Here is a 26,940-nt window from a genome sequence, read left to right as displayed (position 1 = left end):
CTCATAATGATATGCACTCCATAAAGATTTGCGAGACTTTTGGAAGAGAAACAGGCCCGCAGCATCACATATCCTCCACCGTACACATATCCTCCAGCGTGCATGAGGTGCTTTTCCATGTATTCATCCATCGATTCCCATCAAACCCACCTGGAGCGAAAAGCATTTCGAGTTTAAGTTCCAGTTCAGCAAACTTTATATGTTTACATTTATAATGGTAGGGTATTATACATGTCAGCTGGTTGGCATGTAGGCAGCGTCAAAGCTGAGACATGGATGGATGAAAGGCTCGTAGAACAGATTAAAGGTTGTGGTCATAATGTGCCAAATATGGATAAATTAAAGGGGTGTGAATACTTTTGCGAGGCACTGTATGGTGGAAATAAGTCTAAGTCTTTTTTGACTAATAATATGAGTAGTAAGCAACTATTATAACAAGTATTAATAACTTAATCATGTGGCTAAGCTAATAACAGGGAAGTAAGCAAATGATGTTTGGAGACTTTCAGTTTCAGGGATCAAAAGATGTTAAGAAATTCAGCATAAAATGTTATATATGTAATTCTTGATGAGTTTCAGGTCAATCCAAACTCTTCAAACTCTGTTTTCAGTGAATTAGTAGATTCTATAGAAGTTATGTGCTTCTACAACTGATTAAAACCGGGTTGGACTCTTAGTCACGTCTGACTTTTACCCAAACCTGTTTTACAGCGTATACAGTGGCACATGTCAAGGCAAACTACTACTGAAGAGACATTTAGCCCTGGACCACAAATGTCAATGTCAGAGAAGAAAAATCAATGGATAAGTCAGCAGCAATCACCCCACAGGCACCATCAGTCTCTGCACCAGCTGTCTCTCATCCAGGCTAAACCAGAGCAGCGTTTGATCTATTATCAGTTCAAATTAGATACTTTTGTTGAACGTTTACAGTTGAATTTTAAGTACATTTTCTCTGCAGAGAACACGGAAACAAAGTTGTAAATCATATGCATTCCACGCATGAGTAACAATGATGCAAGGATTTGATCTATGTTATTTCAGCAACATTTCAGCTGGAGGCCCGCAGGGCGATAAAACTGAAAATCTCATTAGCAGTAATATAGATTTATCCTTCTTCTTACTCTGACAGTCACTCGAAATACACAGCGATGACTTAAACAAGTGAAATCGGAGAGTAAAACTGATACAACGTGTTTAATTATGATGTGTTGGTTTGCATGGAGAAGTATCTGACTCCCAGCTCTCGCCTCATTTATCATTCCTCATCTTATCGCTCTCATCACATTCAGCCTTCAACAAACTACTAGTCTGATAAGACTTCCTGTGATGAAAATGCAGATTAATGGTCACACTGATTATTCTAGCAGGATATCTATTAAAGAATGCATAAAGGTTGTCCTGTTAAAACACTCGCTGAATGTTGGGATTAGTCTGTAGTCACACAAACATAAACCTTTGGCTGAGTGCAGACACATGACACAACTTCTCTCTATCTTTACTAGACACAACACGTGACTGTGTGGATCCAGATTGAATGTAGGCTGCAGGGAAGCTGCAATATGTTGCCTCAGCAGTAACTCACAGCGTTTGGATAAGGAGAACATTACAAACCAGGCCATCAAAGCAATAAACATAGCACCTCATTTACTAATTTGAGTCTGAAAACTCTACATTCCCCCCCCCACACTTTTTACTTTTTCTACACTTGTCCAGACTCAGAAACAAAATCTTCTCAAAAACATTGTAGTGGCAGCATCATCCTGAAGTAATAAATTTCTATAGCAGAGACAGAGTGGTAGCTTGGCTGCAGTAGGACGCTACAGGAAAGTCTAAAATAATCAGATTTTTATTTGTAAAAACCATGCATCATTTTCCTTCTACTCCCAAATTATAGCCTTTGCATTGATCTATCTCACAGAGCCCCTATAAAATACACTGCTGTTTGTAACTGTAATCTTAGAAAATTTAAACAAAGTAAGAAATGCCCAAAATGATCTAAGAAATGCATTAGTTGTCAAATTGTATGAATTTTCGATCAAATACACACAATTAACATAAAACTGCAAATATTATATTCTGATAGTGAAAGAATTTCTCAAACCTCTCTTTTAATCAAAGTTTAAAACATTTTTTTTTTCATTTTAAAGGCTTGCTTGTTGCAGATTTACAGGAAATACATTTCAAACTAGTTAATTTGTTAAGTATAAATGACAATCATTTTGTAGTTCTTGAAATACAGTTGAGCACACCTAAAAATAAGTTTTTCTTTTTTGGCGTAATAAACTGGAAAAATTACCTTGTAGCTACAAATCCGTATGGTACAGATGGATCTACACTAATCCATATTCCCCTGAAAAAAAACCTTTACCATGGCCCTTTAAATGTTTTACACTTTATTATGTTACTACTAAAAACTTCAAGAAGTTTTATTCAGATTTTATGTAATAAGAAAGCACAAAGGAGAAATTCATTGTGAAGTGAAAGGAAAAGAGAGCATACTTCTCATTTTTTAATGAATAAAATCTGAAAAGTGTGGCCTGCATCTGTATTCAGCAACCCTATATAAATTTCAACGCTGCCCTTGGCCAATTTAAAATCTTTAAATCTGATGTTTAGAGACGCTCTCCATCCAATCTGACTGAACTTGAGCCGTTTTGTAAAGAAGGTACGATATAAATCTCTAGCTGTACAAAATCCAGCAGACTTAAAGCTGTAACTACAGCAGAAGGCAGGTGTGTAAAGTATTGACTCAGCTTCCCTTTTCAGATTTTTATTTTGAAAAATGATGAAAACCATTTGGTATCATTTTCCTCCCACTTCACAATTACTCTGTGCTTTTTTTTCATAGCAAAAAAAACAATTAAACATTGAAGTTTAAGGGGTGTGAATACTTTCTGACAATACTGAATACTTCTGCTACGTTTAGCTTGTTTCAATGTTAACAAAAGTCAGAAAGGAGCAGCACAAAGAGTCACAAACAGCAGAAGAAGTGTAATGCCTATTGAAAAAAATCTCACAATTTTCCATCCTTAAAAGATCGGACGAAGATGTTGTCCTTCTTCACGGTCATGTCTTCATGGCAGTCCGGGGAAATGACCTTGTGATGCAAAGAAACGAGAGAAAAAGGAAATCAGATGCAAACAAGAGACGGAGCTGAGGTGTTTATGGAGTTCAAATAGGTTTCTGCCCGATGGCATGTAGAATTATGTTCTCAGTGAACGTAAAAATATACAGGAAAGGGAGATGATGGTTGTAGTTGTAGGAGTAAGCAGCTTATGGCAGCATGTGTTGCTGCTGGAAGGAGCTGAGAAGCAAAACGATGACAGGAGGCAGCCCTGCTAACATGATTTCCACTCGCTCTCTGCCCACTTCCTCCTGGACTCTGCAGCACAAACACACTTGCAGGGTGAACACTCTGACCTAAGCACAGACTCACATGTTGCTCTGCGAAGGTAAACACTCTGCTCACATATGCACACATGACCTTTCCTCCTTTTACCGTACGAGTCGGGGTGAAACAAACCCTTTTGTTGTAGCTATGGATCATCTGCTGCATGACACATCTGGCAGCATCGCTCTGCCATAAGGTAACAGTGTAAACAAGCTGCTGTGTAATGTTCTCCCCTATTCGGTCACAAGGAGGCAGCATGGAGCTCAGCCACAACAAGCCAAGAACAACAAATCCAGGAGGTGGGGCAGAGCTGAGCACAGTTAAAAGGACAGAGTTCCCCACCCTCTGCCATTCTCACACTTCTACTGCTAGCACTTATACAAAACAAGAAAGAGCAGTCACTGACACAGACAGAGTTTATAAATGGGCCTGAGATGTGAATTAAAAACAACAGACCTGATTGTGCTGCACTGCTGCTCAGTGCAAGACCTAAGATCTAATTCCTAGAGAAAATAAAGGAAAATATCCCCCCTATTCGAGGAAATTAGCTCCTTCCTTCATCGCCCAAAACATGCATGTTACGGCAATTCAAAGCAGCTGAACTCCAAAGCAATCACATAATCCTGCTGAGTCCTGCTGTTACGTAAGCAAGCATTTTGATGAAATGGCACAGCGCTGTGGCTATTCTGTTAGATCAGCAACAGCGCTCTCTGGCTCTGCTGCGGCACGGAGCAGCTGGGGGAGAAAGGCATGAACTCACCAGAGCAGGATACCACGTGCTCTTCTTTTTGTCGCCGGCGGCAACCCCCTCCACACAGACCACTTTGCCAAACAGATCTTCATTCTGCCGCTGGTCGCTCTCCTCTTCCTCACTAGAGGAGGAGGACAACTCCTCCTCTTGACTGGTGGAGGAAAAAAGGACAATTTGCTCAAAAAGACTTTATGGCAAGAAGATGGAGGGAGGAGGAGAATGCATGTAAAGACTTGATCGTTAGATCTGATTCTACAAAAATTAAGCAACATTTGGACAAACTAGGATTGCAGGGAACATGTTTCAGTCTATAAACAAACTAATTATTCACATCTAATGTAAAAAGAATGGTACATTTACAGGGCGTTGCAAAAAAACTCATAACAACTGGATATTTTCATATTTTGACCAATTAAAACCGCTAATATCTATGTATTATATTGGGTTTTTACGTGACATGACATACACAAAGTGTGAAGAAGAAGAGAGATGATGCACAGTTTTCACAATACAAAATCCAAGAAATTTGTAAAGGAAATGGTATTTCTGAGTTCCACTTGGTGGAACCACCTTTAGCTACAATTGGAGCATTCTGTATACGTCTCCACCAGAAAGTTTTGCTCATTCTATGTTGCAAAATAACCCAATCTCAGTTAGACTGGATAGACAGCATCTGTGATCTACAATTTTCTAGTGTTCCCAAAGATTCTCACTTACATTTAGGCCTGGAGTTTGATTAGACCATTCTAGAGCACATAAACCTTCCTACTTTAGCTGCTTCTATGCTTAGTGTCGTTGCTCTGCTGGAAGATGTTTCTACCACAGACTTTAGCAGCTTTTAGAAAACTGCCATTGGTGGTGGCAGCATGCTACCAGAAACCTCTTGGCTGTTTGTGTGATTAATACTCTTCTTGTTCTACCTGTCAGCTTAGGTGGACAGCAATGTTTTGACACATCTGCATTGTCACCAGACTCTTTTGATTTGTAGTTCTCACAGACACTTAAAGCTTGGAATATAGTTTCATAACTAAACTGTGCTTTAAACTGATCTGTCTGGCTTTGTTCATTTGTCTTTATGATGTTTGTTCACTAATGTTCTCCAACAAACTGCTGTAGCAATGCCAAAATCAAATTACTCAAAGGTGGACTTTATTCACAAGTGAGGCAATGGATTTTTTTTTAAAGGTTATCAGAGTAAGGGGGTTGGTCAGATTTCTTTTTACATTTTGAGAAAATGTATTATTTCCTTCTGCTTTACAACATTGCCCTGCTTTGTGTTTGTCCGTCACATAAAATCCCAGTGAAACACAATAAAGTTTGAAGATATAAAGTGAGAAAAAGGGAAAAGAAAAGATCAAGCGACACCAATATTGTTGCTAAGCATGCATCAGTAACCATGATCTGCAAAATAAAACCCAAGCAGCACCACAATCATCAATAAAACAGCGAAAACGAGCAACTTGTGCCAGTCTCTTTCAATAAAAGCAAAGAGGCTAATTTCCCCCAAATCAACCATCTCCTTATTTAGCAACATCTTCAGCAATAAAACATGAACAGACTCAAGTACAACAAACCAGCTCCATATTTTCTGCTCTTATCACTGTGGCGCAGAGTGAAACACAAGACTCTACTGATGAGCCCACTCATTAGGATCAGCGTGTTGACGCTCTGATGCTTCTTCCTGGTTTTCTGTCCTGAAGCCAGCAGACAGACAGACACGTCTCTGAGTGATCATGCAAGCAGCACCAGCAGGCAAACAGATCCTCTGTCCTCTTTTTATGCCTCACTAGGCCGGCTCTGTGCGCAGCTCTGTGTACATATAAACACGGCGTCTGGCACGACGAGAGCTCAGTAAATCAGTCAGGCTGCTGCAGCTACAACAACAACATCAACAAGCTGGGACTCAAAGTCATAAACAAAGCACTTTAACGACTTAATGAAAGAGAGACTACCATTCATTTAGGAAACAGAATTCAACATTACCTGACAGCTGCTGCAGGAAGTGATTTAAAGGAATCCTTCAGCACTTGCTGCAGCGCAGCCGTCGATGATGCTACTGTATTCGTTTCCAATCATTTCAGCCTATACAGTGGCGTCAACCTCTGTAATTCCTGATATAAAACTTTATTGCGCAGAGGGATAACAGTCCCAAGGTGCTAATGTGTAGCTGGGTCCATTGTAGATCAATAGTGCATCAGTGTTTAGGCCAATATTGACTTTTCTGTGGGTGCAATTATAAAGGAGAATAAGATTATGTAGCCAAATCTTCTCTTTATAAGGGATGAAACGCAATTATAACCCAAATAAACCCTGAGCAGTCCCTATTCCCAAATGAAAACTGTGCTATTTCCCAGGAGCTCAGAGACATCAGGGGATTTTTATAGCAAAAAAAAACAAACTACAAGAACATTCGAGTTCAATTCAATTCAGTTCAAAGATTCTTTATTTATGCCAAAGGGAAATTAAATGTTGTCATAGCTCACATCATTTAAGTATCTTCAAACAGTTGTGTATGGTGACGCTGGTAGCAGTCAGTCTTGCAACTGATCTGAAGAAGCCTCTGATTGAAGATAGCGTTGCTGTCTGCCCTGTGATTTGATTATTTTCCGAGGTCTACTTTTCTCCTCATCTAATGTGTAGCTTTTCCTTTATTATGGATTCCATTTTGTTTGGTAAATTTTTGCTTGGTAAATTTTGGATTTTCCACACTGCTAGCATGCCATGACATGCTAACGGCTCAATAGCTGGGCAATGGTGACTATACTCTATAGTAACATGTCCTGGCTGACTCCATCAGTTGTTGGCAAGCACTGCTAATCCACCTCATTTGCTTCTGATGCTTCTCTTTACATCTGTCTGGCTGTATGGTTAGAAAGTCGGGCAGAGAGACGATGAAGTCAGGATATGATCTGTGCCCGTAATGATAGCTGGAAGAGATAGTTTGAACTTTCTCCTTCTCTCTCTGCATCCATGTAGCTGCATTTTTACCTCCTCTGGGATTAGGGCAAGGGTTAGTTCAGGTGTTATTTAAGCTTCTGAGATGCTGGTCAGCTGCTCACCTCATTGTCACAGTTACACTTTATAACACAACCTAAAAAAGATCAAATCAGAAACAACTAAGAGACATAAGTGGTTCAATTCTAGAGAAAGGAAAAGAAAAGAAAAACAAAAGTAAAGGGGAAAGGAAAAGGAAAGAAAGAGGAAAAAAATGGAATGGAAAGGAAAAATGCAGCCTTCAACCAAACTACGCAAACATTCATAAGCCTTCATGATGAAGCAGCGGGAGTCAGAGAGCTGGTTCTCCTCTCATTGTCAAGCCTCAGAAACTTTGTATAAAGAGATGAGATCAAATCTTTCATTTCATATGCCATCAACAAAGGTACAACAGATGTGTCTGTTAGTGGAGGAGACGCATGGACCAAGCAACACACATCTGATGTAAGGAATCTATGTCAGAAGTGCAACCATCAACAAATCTGGCATTTATGGAAAAGACAAAAGCAACTGTTGGGGAGAAGCCACAAGAAAACCCATTTAATCAAAGCTATGTAGGGTTCAGATGTATCCATAATTTAGGTTTATGATCAATATGCAATATGTGTTAGAATGGCTCAAAGTCGAGTTAGAATCACTCACAAAACTTGATAACCAATGTTAGCAAACACAATCTGACTGAACTTCAGCTAACAGGTGAGAATTTCACTATTTAAAGGCGCTGACCTGCTGGCCTCAACACAAATAAATGCAACACTTCTTAGATTTGCATTTGGAAATAAAAAAATAAAAAAATCAATTTTTCTTTGTCTTCACAGTTATTGTTTTGTTCACCTTTTCATGGCACTGTAGCAGTCAGACATAGGCCAGAGATTGAGGGTAATACTCACATAGGATTTGATCGCCGGCCACGGTTCCCCTTCTTGCCAATGACCGGTGTGCCAAAGTGCTCAGGGTTGGTGAGAGGGAGTCTGTCGAGTGTCTGCAGACGAAACGAAGCACAACAAAGGACCTCAGCTGCATTTTCAACCAATTAGAATCCAAACAAAGCGTTCACTGACATGATATGAAATCTTTTTTAAAGGACTTCAAGGAGTGAGAAATGGATTTATTCAGCAATGGAGATAAAAAAATATATCTTTAAGCAATAATCTTTAGTTAAAATGTGAAAAAGAGAACATTCATGGCTTCATTTGTTAAGCTTTCTCAATGAAGCAAGAAAATGAGGCTGCTATTAAACTCAAGGCCAGCACGCTACTCGCCTCGCTTTCTGCAAAGTGACGCGCTCCTTTCAGGCAGAGAGAAGAACGCCGCAGAGTCTTCTCGTCCCCGTCGTCAAAAACTGCAAAACAAAATCATTAGGCTGCTGCAAGAAGAACAGAACTTCATCAACAGGAGTAGACACAAATATATTCCCGATGTCTGCATAATGAAAACAAGTCCGCTCTCAGCTGCTGGAGAGGCTCATCAATTCCTCAAAAGCACCACTGACGTCACGGAGAGGAAACATTTGAGGAGGCTGCACGCACGAGAGTCAGTGAATGAAACTTATTAATCTGGGTTGAGGATGTTTTCACTACAGTAAAATCCCTCTGGGTGCATTTCAGTGACAACAAGAAGCTGCGAAACTTCTGATCAAAGCAGCAGTAGAAACACACTGCAACTGTGTACTCACAGGTATAGATTTTCAATAAAGGGAGCAGATTAAACTTGAGTAAACTTGCAGTTTACAGCTTTTCTCAAATATTCTGGGTGAGTATCTTTGGGAACATTTGTGGCTGACATATTCTTTTGACTATTTTTTAATGATGCCATATACAGTATAAGCACACTTAAAGTAAATAATATACCACTTGTTACAATAATAAAAAATAATTACTCAACGTTTTAACATCTGAATCCCCTTACAGTTTCCATAAAACGTATTCATCCCTTTTCCATTGCTTGAACAAATCAATAAAGAAGACAATTAGCTTTATTGAAAAAAAAAAATCATGAAAATAGTGAAATGAAAACTGACTTCTACAAAATAGTCATAATTAAATAGAAATATTTAACATAAATTAAGTGATTAAATAAATATTCACTCCCTCCCTTAAAAAATCCCAATTTTGCTGATCATGACAGATTTATGAAAGCAACAAAAAGGATAAAATACCCCAGGGTGTGAATACTTTTTATAGTCACTGTAAAGATGCCCAGATAGAAAAACGGCTTCAGTTTATTGAAAGGATGTAGTGGGCAAAAAAAGCTATATTTGCAGAGTTTCTGTCTGTAACTCAAGCACCAAAATAGTGACGACTAAGATGTTAAACTCAAACTGAGATGTGCTAAAAACAATTTGCTTTTCTTCACATTTAACCAGGCCTGGAAAATTATAAACACAAAAGCTGATACTTTTCCACACTTTTCAACTGGAAACTTGTTGGTACTTTGAGTCTATATAACAAATATTTCTTTTTCACGTTAGTTGGCACAGATTTGCAGGTTGAGAGTGGTTCCTCTTTGACTTACCAACTGTATAAATACTGGCATCAGTCAGCTTATTAATGGTGGCCTCTTGGTAAACGCCGTCCTGATTCTTCACTTCAACAACAGCACCCACCTGTTCCAAAAATGCACAGCTGTTATTACCATGCTGCAAATCATAATTATTATCTGATCATAAATCTAATGACATGTTATTTGTACATAGTGAGACAATCACACAGAAAGCAATGGAAACTAAAGTGACTGAGATCAAATTAAAATGCTAATGTTCAGTCTGTGGATTTTTAAAAGGGGGGTGTTTAGGAGAAAGTGAAGGAGTAAATCTACTTAGTAGATTCGATAAAATGGGTTTAATAATAAACATTGAAGCCAAAAAAGAAAATTAAAAGGTACATAATGCACTGCTTTTGCTCATATTTCAAGCTTCACCTTCAAAGGTCCTTTGATGTTTTCATCGTGGACCTCGGCTGTAGACAGATCAGGCTTAAAGGTCACCTGGGGGAGGCAGGAGGCAAAAAGAGAATTAGTAATGAGAATAATTACCTGGCCAGGTTATTTTATAATCTGTGAATGAAATGTAGACGTCTGCTTTGTGAAGGGGGATGTTAGGGGAACATTGACCAGAATCCTCCCCTCCTAAACCCATTCCTCCCTCCTTAGGTCTGACTGCTGCCCCAGATGAGCCACAGTAGTAATACCACTCTCTAAGTGAGCTAGCGGAGTCGCTGTGTGGCAGAAAAGAAAAGGCTGGCTACACTGACTTGCTAAAATATTCACACCCCTTTTGTCATGTTGGAAGCACAAACTTTAATGTGTTTTATTGAGATTTTACATGATGGACCAACAAGACGAGAGCCTCTCTAATGAATGAATAAGCTTTGATTTACCCTTCAGTTGTTGCTCTGGCTGTTTGTTTACAGCCGTTATCTTGCTGGATACTTAAGCTCTGCCCTGTCATAACTTTTGAAGCTTCTGAAAGGTTTGAATTGACCTAAATATCTCCCACAATCATTTAAATCAACTTTAACCATACTCCCTAAAAGCATCCCCACAGCATTATACTGCCACCACCATGGTTTGCAGAGGCGGTGTGTCTCGGGCTATTCCCAATGTTAATTCAGTAGTGTTATACGTACTAACTAGGTGACTTTTAAAGGTAAATAATTGGACTGAATTTTATTTACTGTGATCTCAGTAAAACTTTGGTAAACTTAGATGCAAGTCACACTTTCAGATTTTTGTTTAAAAATGTTTACAATAGTGATTAGGGAGGTCATTTTTTTGTATCAGTCAGCATATATTGTGAAAAATTACTTATGAAAAGAATTTTGACTTATTGTTTTGATAAGTTTTCAATTATTGGTGTTAAATTAAAAACTAAATAAAAATGTTATTTTTACAATCTCAAGTGTGATGAAATCCAGTTACTTTGTGAAGTTTGGTGATATAAAGGCATTTGAATCACACTTCTTTCATGTTTTTCAAGAAGAATATTTATGTTTGTGGCACTATAAATCATGTGCCAGGCAGTTACGGTGATAAAGTTACTAAAAAATCGTTTTTAGCATGATTTCTACTGTTATCACAATAATACTGCAAAAATATTGCAATGAAATTTGATGTCCAGCCCTAACTGTGATTGCAACAGAGGTAAATATTAAAAAGTTTAACTATTACAAGGCCCTATGTTTACAGTGACTTATTTTATATGCCTTGTAAGTGTTAACAGTAGCCAGAACCGAAGGATTTGCATTTTTCCCTCGCCTGTAGATGTGATTTTCTAAGAATATCTTAAAAATTCATTTTTCTGAGAATGTGCCCATAAAATGACAAAATTATTTTGACGATCTAATTAAATTAGCTTTTATAAAAAATCCAACTCAATTTAGAGTCAATGGCACGCGCGAGGGGATGAACAAAATGTTAAATAGCCGCTATCAGAAAGAACTCCAGCAGGTAACAGCTTCAGGCAATGACATGGAGTCAGTTTCAAATAAACCAGCAGCACAAAATTGAAATTTCACTGTAAAATCAGAATCAAGGCAAAGAAATATGCACTAAATTGTAAGGTCAAGAAAAAATAAGACAGGAAATAAATGAAACAAAAGCTTACTGAGGGAGTAGATCCAAGAAAATTACATTTTACCCCAGCAAAAATAAAGAAATTCCTTTTTTAACCATGAGCCGCGGGATGCTTTTCACTCTAAAGGCAAAGAGAAGGAGCTGGGTCCAAAGCATCAATAACACCTCAACACACTGACAAACCTAACAGTATGATGGTTGATGCAGAGGGAGCTGAGCAGCCACTTAAACCCCATAAAAACATAGCATTAGTTCAGAAAGTATATCACATGAAAAACATTTATCCCTGCCTCACTTTTATCACAGCCCAAACTTACTCCAGTTGTTTTTCTTGTTTCCTGATTTCCATGAATTTTTTTGTTTGAAATTTGATGCAACAGGTAGTCTATGTCAATATTAGTGCCTTGGTCATTTTTTTAAGAAACAGACAATGATTTTGTCTGGATGAATCATCACACAGAGGAGAGACTCTTATAGCACAACATACAGGTTTAATACATATATTAATGCCATCATTTAATGCTTCTCCTCAATGAAATTAACAGAGTTCCCAGTCCCATCTGTAAATGCATACAGAGAGACACAGAGAGACATAGAGAGAAAGTTTTATAACATGGCAATATTTCTACGGAAATTTAATTTTTATGCTATAATAAACATTCTGAGAAGTCACTATGATTTTCTGAATGTTATAATTTATAGCTTTTAAAGAGTATCTGGCCAGGCCAGGCTCAAGATAGGAAGCTTTATTTGCCCTTCGCACACGTATTGATTGTTCAAGCACATACGAATTTTTGATGCAGCACTCAAAGGCCGAAATAATCTTGAAATAATTTTTACTCAATGGTTAGATATATAAGAAAGGGTCAACACAGAAGAGTTGAATAGGTCACTCCCACCAGACCCACCAATCAGTTTGTTCATATTGGATCATACACAGATTAGCATTTTGTCCACACTCTGTCAGTGGGTGACAGAAATGCTATAATTTCATTTATATTATAAATGTTGATTGTTTCAAATCTATTCTCTAAAAATGGGATATTACATATAGATTAACAATTACATGTAAACAGCCAAGTGGCTAATTTCTATCTCTACTTCATAAAAGTAGAAAAGGACATAATTAAACAGTTGTTTGCAATTTGTAGTCTATAATGGTTCCACAATTTTGACATCAAGTTGAATAGTGTAATAGCATAACAGCGCTAAAAATAGAGTTGTATAAGCTAAGTTTTAAGCTAGAAAGGCTAACTGTGTGACAAGAAAAATTAGACCTGGACCTATGTCACTGTAACAAACAAATCTACTGCACAATTATTGCATGCTAAAGAGATTCATGTGTTTTTGTTTGGTAAATAAATAGTTTTGGCCCACTGTTCATTGTAATCCAAGACTGCAGTGCATTAAGATAAAATTGCTAGTCAATGTGCTTCTACAGTTCGTGAAAAAAAAAGAAACAAAGAAAAAAATCTAGACACGCTCTTGCTCACTTCAGATAACAGGCAGGATACAATTTAAAAAAAAGAAAGAAAAGAAAAGAGTAGCCTGAAGGCAGGAAAGATGAAAAGCAAATGACACTGTTGACAACAAGGGCCTGAATGGTTCAATTAATTGGAGGTATTTTGGCTATTTAAAGTTGGACAAAAAAACATGTAGCAAGAATATTGGGAAGAAGTCGGGGAAGAAGTCGGGGAATAACACCAATCTGTTTAACCACCTGAACCAGTGACACCTGCTGGTGTCACTGGTTTTACATTTTACGTAGAATGTAAAATGTCACAATTCCAGATGAGAACAAGTGTTAAACCCCCTGAGAAAACTTCCCCTGTGCAGCGCAATATCTGATCCAGCACAGACTGACAGCACTGAGACAGAACTCCCCTAACTGGAATTTGTTTTTTGGGGGGGTTTAAAGTTTTGTTGCTGATGTTTACACTGAGGACACAAACTGAAGTTGTGTTTTTTTAATGGCTTATTCTTTAATATATATATTTATATATATATATTTAAAATGAGCTACAGAAAAGAGTTTGAGAATTTATATTCCAATCCCTATTTTATTTATTTGACATCAGTAAAAAAAAAGTGTCCATTTTTGTTAAGTTTTTCTGTAATGCTTGAAGATTTTAGTTTATAATATACCTAGCCCTGTCACAATAAATCTTTCTAGGCGATAAATTGTTCCAGACGTTATTGCAATAAACAATAATATTGTTGTTTTGCGACCATTTTTTAAATAATGTGATGGTAATGACAAAATAATAGAGCAAGAACACATTCTCAAAGATCAGTAAACTTTAAATTCTAACGAACATTTAACAGTGGAACTGGAAGATATTTTGAAAATATCCAAAATAAACAAACAACATCGACAAATAAAATGGATTTTGAAGTCTTTGTAAACAAAATTGTCCTTCAAAAAGGGTTAGTTGAGACCAAACTACCAAACAGAAGACCTTCATCATCCAGTTTTTGGTAGAAAGAGAGAAAATCAGGTCAATGAAAATTATTGAGTTTGTTTAAAATTATCATGCGATTAATTGATTTATTGATTTTTGTGACAGGTCTAAATATACCTCATATTTTTCAATGGAAGATGTATAATATTCAATGACATGTTCAACTTTTAAAAATAAATCTTTAATATAAAAAATAATATGTACATTATGATCTAACAGTAGCATGGAACATTAAACAAAAATAGTGATTTGTTTTATATCATGATATATATATGGATATAGATATTAAATATTTTATTGTGATAGGACTTTTTTCGGCATTGCCCTGCTCTAGATTCAAACCTCAATAACTGTAAAATAAATAAATACAATCTTTCACAACATCAGTGAAAAAACTAAATTCATGAATCACAACATGTCTCTACACACCTGTCAGTATTTGTTGGACTGGTTCTCATGCATAATAGGTCTCTGAGGCATTAATTGCCTTCTTACAGGTCCTCTTGCACAGATTGCATTATACAGAGCGAGACTCATTCACATCATTTCACCTTGTCTTGTAAAACAACAGTTGCGCTGCAGTTACTGACTTAGCTGAACAAGCAGACAAAAATTAATGAAGCACAGAAAGTAAATAAGGTGAAGAAGACTCCATTACAGTAGAATATTCACAGTAAAACCAACCACTGTATAATAGTCATGTTTCAACATTTGTGCAACAAAGCTCATACTCTCATTAGAGCTTCCCCAAAACAAACCTGTCACTGAGCCAATTAGTATGGTAATGAATTTACTAGCTGAGGCTGCACTGCTTGCTTCTTCTTAGCCAACATCATCTACACTAAGAAAATCTTGCGGTCTGCTTCGTCATGGGTGTTTGATCCTGTGAATGAGAGCGAAACAGCAAGTCATTGATGATTTAAGTCGGTGAGCCAGAGAAGCAGGATGTCGCCGCTCCTTTGTTTCTACAGGGGGAACCACAGTGAACTGACTCGGTGAAAGAGCCAGCAGCCAATCTTTGTTCCTCCCACACACTCCGGAGTAATGAAAGATGGGTCTCTATTGCATTATCCAGATGCTCCTGCCCCACTGGGAAACCAGAGACAGTACTATGTGTATCATGAAATGCCTTCATAGGAAAGATGTAAAATCGAAGGAAGGGGATTGGCAGGCAGCAGCTGTTCTGTCTGCCACAAAGTGCACAGAAGCTGCGGATAAGAGGGGAACCGGAGGCAGTGAGTGGGCATTGATCACAGCTGGGATCCTGATCACTCTTTCAGCCACATACAACCAGTACAAACAACACAAAGCAGGTGGTGGAGCTCCTGCAAGCAACACCGCTGGACTTCTTCCAGTGAAGTAATTAAAATGTGCATCTAATCATAAGAGTATCAATGTGGCAGACTCTAATACCATAAGCACAGTCTAATCATCTCAACAAGTCGATCTATAAAGGAGGGCTTTGAATGTGTCCAACTCGCCCTCGGCTTTAGATCTACAGAGCTGTTTTATCTCCACTGTAGCCGCTCCAAACAAAGACGCACGCTCCCAAGCCAACAGCAGCCGAGGCAGACAATTAATTTTTAATTTCGCCACATGAGCATTCTGAATCACGACTTACCTTGGCCTTGACAAGCCTCTTGGCGGTCTTAATCTTGGCTTCACAGAAAGCCCCTCTGTACTTTGCGCTCACGTCTGTCCCTACCGTCAGGTAGGGGGGCTCCTCTAGAGTCTGTGGAAAAGAAAGCATACTCAGTTAATCGATATGTAGCTTACTAACACAAGTGCATTCTCCAAGCCAAGGCTGGTGCAGCGTAGGCCGGCATTGTGAAAAACCCACCAAGCTCAGGGTTTTATCCATGGAAAACACATACCATCTGCTGTGGGTATTGGAAAACAAGCCTCTGAGGAAGCAAACAAAAAACACCACTTCACTGTGGCTCTCATTATTACAAAGACGAAGCTACTCCAGACACGCAGCACCATTTTGTGTCATTATTGGATGTTTATCAAGCCCCCCCACCACCACCACCACCACCCTCCACTCAGGAGCAGATTTAGAGAGAGTAGGGTGTGTGTGAATATAGGAAGGGGATGCTTCTCATTTAGAAAATGTGGTGAGAGATTTATTAGGGGTGTTTCAACAAAATAAATTAAATAAAAGCACCAATGACAATGGTATTAGGCAGGGATCGTCATAAAAAGTTTAAACCCCCTCCCCAAATGTCTACTATATGATTTCTCTGGTTTAAACTCCTTATAATGAGATGGTTGCGAAAGCAAAGTTTCCTCCTCTTGTAAGCTCCTCCCCTACCTGTTGCTGCCAGTCATGAAAAAAAAAAAAGAGAGTCACAGCATGGAAAGGAAAGGAGTGCCACATATCGCCCTAAAAAACAAAAACACTAGAGGTGCACTGATCAATCAGCCCCAATATCCTTAATTTTAGGTGAAATGCAATCTTGCCAATGCTTGCATGTGAAACCAATCTTATTTGCATTTAAATAGCCACAAAGCTGCTGCATGTCGGTATTTTCTTTGTGCATGACAAGGAAACTAAAACTCTGGACACTCCATTGGTGGATTAACTTGTTTTGTTAGTTTTCCTCAACTAACCTCAAAACTTTGTGACTTTGTAAAAGAAAAATAATGCAGTGCACTTTTGGGGAAAGAGGCTCAAAACAGGTCTGTAGTCTAACCTGTTGTGCAACTTTTGCTTGTTTTTAAAATGTGAGAAGTGAAAGACTAGGGTAACTTTTTTCAGTTTAGTTTATTAAATTTAGTAGTTTGAACAACAATGATCTGAATGTTTTATTTACACTTGAGAATATTACCTCATGTGCAGCTAAAACAGGTTTATAATATTTCACAGGTATTGTTCAATGTTTTACAATAAAATAAGATTGGAACACTGATGGTAATTCGTGACCAGATAACACCTGACTGTCGGTTACAAGAAGTAAATCAATATTAGTATTGGCATGTCAGGTTTTTATAGACCAGGATTGGCCAGAAAACTGCTATTGATAAATGTTTGGTTTTTTTTTAACCATTTTTATACTTCTGAATTTATTTTGCAAAAGAAGAACCTCATCGAAAAACAGTAAAATGCAAAAGATTTGTGAAAGTTACAGTTTTTGTAAAGCTCTTGTTTGCACATGTTTCTTAAAGAAATAGTAAAACTAAGAATATGAACTTAAAATTTATACCATCAGTATTACTTTGTCTACAATAGCCTGATTGTGTTCTGCTTAAATTACTGATTAGTATTAATGCTTGGGGTCTGATCAGTTTCCTCTCCCCCAACTAAATCTGCCAGTCATCACATGGAAAGTAAAACAGCGCCACCTTTAGGGCCTTTAGATATCAACTTCATGCCTTTGCATATTAGTCCCCCCTCCGCCCCCCCCTCCCACATACTTTATGTTTTCAGTTTTACCTTTCCGACTTCCATGTTTTACAAAGTAGAGACACAGTTTCACCTAAAAAAAAGTATCTAAAAGTATGGTTTCTACATAAAATTGTGTTGTATCTAAATTAAATATTTTCTTTCATAAAGAAGTTTGATTATAAAAAAAAAAATAGCACTTCTGTTTCAAAGGAAATTAACGGTTTTCATAGCAAGTTTAATCAGTGTTACACAGTCAACAATAGTTTAATTGGATTCTACCTAAATCACCCTCAAATAATCACTCATCTATTGTTTGGAATACTTTGCTTTGGTTTTGTTTTGTTTGATTACGCCAAAATTGATCCTCCCTGAGTTTCTGGAGTCTTTCTTGCTCTAACTCAGATTTAAATGGCTTTAAATCTCAAGCCATAAGATTGTAACAACTCATCACACATATGTCAAAAAAAAAACCAAACACATGAGGTGTAACTCGGCTGAGTCAATATACAGAGTTGCACATAAAATGGGTGTTGGACTTCTAGCTTACTACAGGGAGAAACACACAAGTGATTTTTCAGTGTTGTTCTGTTGTCAAGCATCACTCCTAATGAAGGAACTACCCTTGGCTAAAGTCCAGTGAACGGCTTCATCTTAACCGTGACCCTTTCTGTTTGTGTTACTGGCAAGAAATTATGTGTGTGACACAGTTGCTCCAGTGTGCTTTAGCTGTAATTCCACTAAAAACACACTTATAAGCACAGTCATAAAAATGTGCAAAGCAGCACACTCCAGTCTCTACCCAAGCACATACAGTTAAGCCGAAAATTACGGAAAAGTAAATGATTTCCTTTCAATCAGCAAATCTGTTTCTGTTAAGAAATGGAACAGGAATCTCTTTTGAGATAACAAAACGATGTGTAATGAGATAAAAAAAAAAAAGAAAAAAAAATGGCGTTATGTTTTAAGAGAAAAAATTTACTTCAAACATTACAAAGCTTTTTTGCATTACAGCAACCTAACCTTTCCTACAAAGTGCTGAACAGTTTTTTTTTTCCCACAGGTATTTTGTCTCCTGGCCATCATCCTAATCTTTAGCTGCCCCCATAAATTCAAGTTGGGACACTTCAAAATGCTAAAAATACTTTTAAACGGAACAAAAAGGCAGGCAAAATAAAAAGGATAACTTCAACCTGAATCCTCCAGAGGTATTCTGATAAGCTCAAAGTTATTTTGAGCTCATCAGTTGCCAGACTGACTGGTTGTTCTTGTGTTATTTAATAAAGAGCAGAAGAGAAAAATGGGAGCATAATCTGCACCAGTAAAACCTAAAAAGTTTCAAGAAAAGTTTTAGATTTATTTCTGAAAAAGAAAAAGGAAAACTGGAACAAATGGTAGGACAACATTTAATTTGCAGCTGTATACATTTTGATTTGTTAAAAGAAGATTAGATCAAAGTATCAATTTATAATGTTACATTTTGTTTTAATGCAGTTCAGAGGTTCTTCTCTGTAGAAGGTGGTGTATAGCACACACCTTTTACTTCTTCTCAACCAGTTTTAACTTTGTGGAAACTATTATTGATCCAGCATTATATCAAAGGGTGATCAAATACATTTTTTACATGGTTAAAAAAGTTAATATGTGATTAAATGGATTATTATAATCAATAGGAAAAAAAGACATTTAACAAGATGTTTATAAAATCCTCAACAGTAATTGTGTCTTATTCACTACAAGCTGAAATTAAAGCCCTCACTGCAGACAAGCTGTTCTCAGTACATTTCTATATTACAAGCTGCTAATAAGACTAAGATTGTTCTTTCATTGTGCACACTTAACAAGGAGCAAACAGAATACTTTGAGAGGCTGCAGATAACTGTTCATATCATGAAACTGCAGCTACAAACTACACCAGTGATTAGCAGCACAAAGAGCAATTAAAAGTGAGTAATCACTTACACCAGATGTTGCCTCTGCGATGCATAATTGCACAGTGGATATACAAATTTAGGGAGATAATCAGCTCACATGTGGAAACTGCTTGCAGGTCGGGATCTTTTTGCTATAAACAAGTAACTGTTAAAATAAATTAAATGGGAGACATACGGAGTGTATTTAACCATAGATTATGATTCTGAATACATACAAATGAAAGAATCGCAACCAGCATTCCAAAATGAGTGAATCACAAGTGACTGCTTGGTTGCTATATTTAGTAAGATCTTATATCACAAGTTTGATGCATTTGCACTTTTCATGCTGCCAGTATAAATCTTATGTTTTGGATGCCTTATTTCTAACACTTATTGAACATATTGAACTGATACAGAGAAAACTTAACATCAATTGAAGACCAAGAAACAAACACAACTTCCCATTACTTCCTACGAGCAAAACAACAAGGAAAAGTCTCATAGTAAAACTATTATAAAATGTTATGAATTTGTCTGGTCATCTGAAGGGGGGCAAGGCCATATATTTATGTGCCACAGGTAAAAGAAAACCAATCTAGTGAGGCGCAAATAGATGCAGAGGAAGTACAATGGAAAGGACAACAGAAATTGATATGTTGTATATTAATTCAAATTTTCAAAGAGGATAAAGGCTTGAGGAACTTGGCAAGTAGTTTTTTTTATCTCTATGCCAAGACATAGGTTCTTGTGTTTTAAATGGACACCATAATAAAACCTCCATGATGTGGACAAAGATTACAGGCGTCTTTGTGTCAAGGAGGATCTTCATGGTGAGAAAGCCAGCTAGCTAACCAGGTGTTGACACACCTGCACCAGTGTGTCCGCCCCACTTCAACTTTGGGTAAATGAGGTGCTTAGCCAGATGTGGCTTAAAGAATAAAACACCACTGTTTTTTTGTCCAATGGTAAGTATTATTTATGACCGTAATTACACATGCATCAGATGCAGCAACAAGTAATACAAGGAAATACTTTTGTTTTTGATCGACACCCTAGCAATCTCTCTGACTCCATAATTCAACCAGATGTGCTAGTAGTGATGCTAGCATCTTTTCATGCAGACAGTACAACAGTGACAAAACTACTGCATGAATTATATCTTAGTTTAAACCCAATAAAAATATATATATATTTTGAATTGTGCCCAGTACCTAACTTTGTCTAAGCAGTGGCCATATAGCACAGGCAGAGGTTCAGTTTATGAACAAAAGGTGTATTCCAGAAGAAATGGCTTCTTTTGGGGTGGTTTTTATTTTTAGATGTTTTCTCTCACTGCAGAAAATATCTGCTGATGTGTGCACAGCTTGTTAAATCAATAGCTGCTCTCTCAAAACAATATTAATCCATGATAACTGGCATCTACTTCAACTTATTTCCCCTGCTGTGAATCGAAAACAGACTGCAAAACACAATGCATCTTTAAATGTATCCATAGCTTGCCGGTTTGTTAGGGCACCAAGCTACTCTCAGACAACTCTCCTGACCTCCTCCACACTTTATAAATCTTTACTTGATGAGCTCACATTCAAGCTGCAGAACTTATCACTACTTTTGTCTTGGGTAGAGATTACATTATGCATTAATGGGGGCTTTTGGTCTCCCAAATTAAATGTCATCACTCTTCAGCAACCTTCAACGAGATTTTCAGCTGCCTTGTTCTTGCCCCCCTTCCCTCTTCACATTTTTTAACCATACACACTTCTACTGCCAAAACAGAGACTAAAAGTTGTAGGAGTTATTGATATATACATTTTAAAAATCCCAGCTGAAAGACATTTACAAAGAAAAAAAAGAAAAAGTGATTTTAAATATTCATCTAAACTCAGAAATTAGATATGAATTTCCTTTTTTATTAAGCTTTTGCCACCTTCAGTTGTTTTGTGGTGGGAAAAAAAAATAAGTATCAGACATCAGCTTTACAACCCAGACAAGAGGTTGTTTGTTATTTTTAACCTGTAGGGCCGAGATAGAAGTTAAGAAATGTGTCTTTTTTAACACTTGGAACCTCTACTGACTTTACACAGCATGAGTGAAAAGCATAAAACAAAGAAGTCAGACAGGAAAAACAACAAATCAGATGAACAGTTGCCTATATACAGGCACACAGTACTTTGAGCTTATGTTGGGAGTTTGAGATTCCGCTCTACCTTTTGTCATTAATGGGTAACAATTAAGGACAAGCTGACTTAGAAAATATCATACAGTATATACTTATCTGTAGTGAAAGCACTGGTTTACTAAACTTTACAGCTTGTCTGCAAATGTGAGAAGTAACACCTCTTTCTATTAACTAATAATTGGAAGATAAACAAGCGAGGTCTTCTCAGCTAAGTGAAAGATTTTATTCAATTCATTTTTTCCAATAAAGTTGCATAAATCAGCCAGGAGTTGTAGTTAATGCCAGCCAATTAACTAGAATTGAGAGGTTCATAAAAATAGGTGTCATGCCTCCGACAAAGCAGAGTGTGTGGCAGTCTATTGTAATCCATCTTCCTATAAAAGGAATTTCAAGGATGTTTAGTCGACTCAAAAAGCAGAACTTTACATAATTTATCTTGTTGTAGAAACCAAAAAAACAATTCTGCACTCATGAGTCCTGACACAAATGAAATGTAATATTAATGACTTCATCAATCTAATAAATGCAGTGCATATCTCATGCCAGAGAAAGTACTTTATTGTCACCCACGCACAATGCATTTTGCTGTAATACTGTTTTGCCATTTTCCCCCATAAATTCAAAATAATGCAAGTACTCTGAGAACTTGTGACATGCACAACTAGCGAGCTTTGCAATGCATTTTTAATGGAAACATCAGCAACAAACAGCTACAGAAATATAGTAAAAAACAGATGTGCAGATAAATCTTGCGGTCAACAGAATCAAAGTATTTTCGACTTGATCAGCCCCAATTGGTGAGCTTAGATTATTTAGAGTTAAAGTTGCTGTTTAAAGAAAAATACTAAAAGTTAGCTATTTTAGTATCAATTAAGAGTTTAAAATGAAGCTATTTGAAAGAAAACCTCAACAGAGGCATGCCATCTGTTCATTCAGGATCCCATGAGATTTCACTCTTTCACTGTTTTGTAGTTTTTGTTGTTTTGTACCCAACATTTTGGGGGGCAAAAAGGAGCAGGAAATCAGGAATAACCGTCTATTTTAACAGTAAAAACACCAAATGTACTTTGATATGCATTAAAACACAGTGCAAACTGTCGTAGAAGTATCTCAGAAGATAACATTCACAGTTTTCCTGGTTGCCGTTGCTTAATTGGCTGCTGGATTAGTGCCAGCAATGTATTTGTCATTTCAATGACATTGAAATGATGTTTTCAGCTTCCAAAGTTTTTGTCTTTAAAATGAAAGGGAAGTTTATAGATATTTACTCCACAGTCACTTTGCCTTCATTCTGAAATAGTAAAGAAAAGCTTTACAGCAACTGTTCAAACACACACCCACAGTGTGACGTCACCTCTGCTGTTAAGTAAATCATTCATGGCCACTGAAGGCAGAAAGACTGGGAAAAAAATGCTTAAAATTAATTACAGTCATCAAAGTGAAATCAGAATTGGTCATGTCAAGGCTTTGCAAAAACTGGAACTAGAAAATCAGACACAAATTTCTGACAGGTACATATTTAGTACTAACTGCTTTTTAAGTAAAACAGGTAGGTTTGAGGAAATGATGCCGGTGAACTTTAGGCTCCTTTTTTCAGAACAACCATCATGACCGTCTGGAAACGATGGGCCTGAGGAGCGGCAGTCTCCAGTTTCACGCGAACCATCAACCAGTTCCACTAGCAGAGCAGCTCTTCTGCCAGTCAGAGCTGCCACACAAATATTCACTGCAACACTTTTGACTCTGATCATTTCTCTTTAATGCTGTTTATCATTTTTACTTCCTAGTCATTGAGGGCAGCTTGGGTTATCCTGACAGCTGCGTAGCCAAACCTACACAGCTCAACAATGAGGCGAAATAACAGCCTGTCTTCTGAGGCCCAAGTTACATTTGTCATGCTCCTGTATGCCAACAATAACAGAGGACAGTTTGTTTCTAGTCCTGCCCCGCCTCCCCGCATTCAATAAAACTATGAAAGAAAATTCCATTCATTGCACAGATTGCAAGGACTACTTTTAAGCCTCCAGCTGTCTGAAAAGAAACATTTTTAGTTTCACTGCATTTACTAGTGCTAATTGACAACAAGTCCTCCTCAAAGAGAAAGAAAAACAACAATTCAGGATGACTAAGCTCAAGGGAGGAAAACTCATCTACCGATGAGAAGTATAAAAATACTGTCCTCTGCTACGATTCTGTCAGGAATATTAACAGCAGCATCTTTTACAAGCCTTGAGTACCACCTCAGCTGCTATGTGCAAGGACTCAATGAGGAGTCATCAAGACGTTCATCTAATGCTACTGATGTGGAAGACACTCCAGGCACATGTGCTTGATTAAACATACAAATGGGACTTGGCATGCAGTGACAAAACACACCGGGGGCTGACATGGAAAGAAACCAATCTGCACTCCTTACAAGACATTTTCTTAGCTTTAGCTACTTTTAAAAGTCAAAATAACATGAGTAAAAAGGCTGAAATAAAAAAAGAAGTGTTTTAATTGTTGATTACAAGTGACCTAATGTCTTCTCAGGATTATTTAAGGAGAGAAGCTGCTTACAGAAACACACCAAAGCATGTCAAGGTGACACTTGCAGCTGCAGAGTGAGATCAGTTGCTGCTCAATAAAAACTATCAAGTCATGAAAAATTTAACAACCACCCCCACAGCTGAACATACGCTAGAGCCTTTAGTTCTGTTCTTGGACTGTATGAGTGACAACAGGCCTCTTATTGTAAAGGTTAGCAAAAAAGATGCTTCCTGGCCACCAATAAAAGGTTAAAGCTAGAATACAGATGGTGCAGCTGTGGCCTTGCTCATAAGTGACTGACTTCTGCCATCAGCTCCAGGGATTCCTTCAGGGTTGGCCTGAATGTTTCAAAGCTTTCACTGTTTCAATGACACCTTTTAATTTTAATAGTTCAAGTACCAAATGCACCTTAATGTGCATTAATATGAACAGTAGGCATAAACCAACATCTACACTGATGCGTATTTACACTCTTTGGGGGACACAGCCAATCAGCACTAAGGAAATGAAAAAAAAAAAAAAACATACTAATGGCTACAGATACGGCTGGATTCAAAATCTTGAGTAAAATGTCCACTGATGAAATTGATTTTTATTTTTTATAATAAAAAAATTCCAACATCTTTAACTTATACAATAAATATGATCTTCAGTTTAATATCCTGCCTGCCAATCTGTGATTTAAACTCTTAAAGAGTAGTTAAAATGTTACACAATGTTGTTATGTTGTGGATTTGTTTTAAGTTTTTATGCATGGTCATAATTTGGTGATTTACTTTTGTTGCCAGCAAAAAAAAGTAAAACACCATGCAGAACATGCCCAAAAAATTGGCCAATTATCCTTTGGCAGGTCAAATATATATTTTCTGTTCATTAACTGCTTCAGTTTTCTGTCGGTAAACACAGCGCTGATCAAAAGGTACTTTGTTGCATTTTGTTTTGAGGCTGGTTAAAAAAAAAAAAAAAGTTAATTGAGACAATTTAAAGACGTGCTTTGATACATAAACAAGTATAATCATGTAATTGCTTCACTTTCGGTTGGCCTTAAAAGCTAATTTTTTTTTTTTTTGCTTTAATGCTCCATGTTTTCAACATTTTTTGTTGATGTGCAATAAAGTTTAATAGCAGAATACCAGAGCTCAGAAAAACTCAGAAATTGGTATAAGCCAAAGAAAAGCCTGATCTGTTTGTATCTCCATTCTAATAAAGAAAACTAATCAGAAGTCAAGAGGAACTCAAAAGTAACGGAGTAAGATTTTGAGTAATCGGGTTCTCTTCTAGGTTAGGCAGGGTTCCCTTTGGATTGGACATCAATGAGGGTTACTTTCCCCAAAAGTAACCGGTTAAGTTCTGAGAGAAAGAGAGGTGAGACGAACCTCTGTTCAAGTATCCATATCTTTTTCATCATTTCGTTAAAGCACTTCACATGAGTTATCTCATATACTGAAACTTCTGAGAAGATTCAGTTATCAGCTTTGTGAAACAGCAAACTCACCATTCAGTTTGAAAGTTACCTTACTAAGCCTATAGTCCTGCCTTGTCGTACAGCCCTCAGGTTGAAGTGAAAGAAGCAGCGTCACATTAAAACTTAAATGTGGTGGTCCAATAAACACCATCACATCATCCATTTACTTTTCACTTGAGGAACTGCGATGCACTAATTGTATTTATACTTAAGATCTGCATGTTTTAAACATAACATTTAGGAACAGTACGTTGCTAGATCACTAAGCAATAGTGTCTAACCCACTGCATTGTTCCCCAGCAAACAGCCTTGTAGGCTGAACAAAGGAACATGTAAGGGGCATGCAGGAAAGAATTAAGCTCCCTCACCAGCCGGGCTCACACATACAATAATCCTGCTGTGAATCACGTCTTTGTGCGAACCAGAATGACCACAGCCCCAGTGACGGGCGCTTCAGCGGGAGTTACCTTGGCAATGCCATGGCAGCTCTAAACTCAGTGGGGAAAATAATAATAACTTAAATGCCTTTAGTTTGGCCCTTGTTGCAAACATTTGGGGTAAAGAAAACATCAATGCCGATTTTCCCTTCTCCGGGATAAATGAAGGACTATTATTTTTGTCCTTTTCCAAGTTGCTTTTCCAGCTAAGCAGCCACTTTTTAATTTCCAAACATTAAAATGAAAATAAAAGAAATCTGGAGTACATAACTCCAAGATGCATGACTATTAATGTGAACAATATTGCAACTTTGTCGAAAAGAAAACGTTTATGTTGTAGACACTTGAAACATTTTCTTCATATTTCCAAGTGTGGATTTTAAACGCTACACCTTACTGCGTAGATCCAAATGTATATTTACACACTTAAAAGGTACTTTGTGTACATCTAACAGAGACGCTTTTTACCAGAAGAGAACGTTAAGGAGACTAATGTATCTGACCTGCTGAGGCCCTCTTCAACTGCATGATTATGTAGCATATTACCGCAGCACCACATGCTGTTAACTATCACTCTTGCAGCTAAAGCATGAGTAACTCCACTAAAAATGTTTCACCCACATCATAAAGAAATGTGATTATACTGCTTTGTAAAAGTATTCCTATCCCTTCAGGGGTTTCTTGTTTTGTTTTGTTTTTTTTACAATTTGTCACTTCACAACCACAAACCACAGTGCATTTAATTAGAATTGCGTATAAAGTGAAAGAGAGACGATTTTCTTTTTTTGTTGTTTGTATAAATAAAAATATGAAACAAGTGGCATGCATTTGCATTAAGCTCTACTAAATCAACTTG

At 37.3% G+C, this 26,940-nt stretch overlaps 1 protein-coding gene across 5 annotated transcripts in view; it reads right to left on the bottom strand.

Annotated features, from left to right (window-relative positions):
* Positions 1-26,940, bottom strand: part of arid4b (AT-rich interaction domain 4B) — a 47,839-nt gene that overhangs the window by 15,085 nt on the left and 5,814 nt on the right. For all 5 annotated transcript variants that reach the window (XM_014469338.2, XM_023327153.1, XM_023327154.1 and 2 more), the window contains exons 3-9: positions 15,795-15,905; positions 10,059-10,124; positions 9,654-9,744; positions 8,402-8,481; positions 8,030-8,121; positions 4,155-4,296; positions 3,021-3,100 (exon numbers count right to left, since the gene is read on the bottom strand). In XM_014469338.2, coding sequence (XP_014324824.1) covers positions 3,021-3,100; positions 4,155-4,296; positions 8,030-8,121; positions 8,402-8,481; positions 9,654-9,744; positions 10,059-10,124; positions 15,795-15,905 — 662 coding nt within the window. The remainder of the gene's footprint in view (positions 1-3,020; positions 3,101-4,154; positions 4,297-8,029; positions 8,122-8,401; positions 8,482-9,653; positions 9,745-10,058; positions 10,125-15,794; positions 15,906-26,940) is intronic.

This window comes from Xiphophorus maculatus, chromosome 22, assembly GCF_002775205.1.
Source record: "Xiphophorus maculatus strain JP 163 A chromosome 22, X_maculatus-5.0-male, whole genome shotgun sequence".
Taxonomy (NCBI): domain Eukaryota; kingdom Metazoa; phylum Chordata; class Actinopteri; order Cyprinodontiformes; family Poeciliidae; genus Xiphophorus; species Xiphophorus maculatus.
This window is presented reverse-complemented; position numbering and strand designations above follow the sequence as displayed.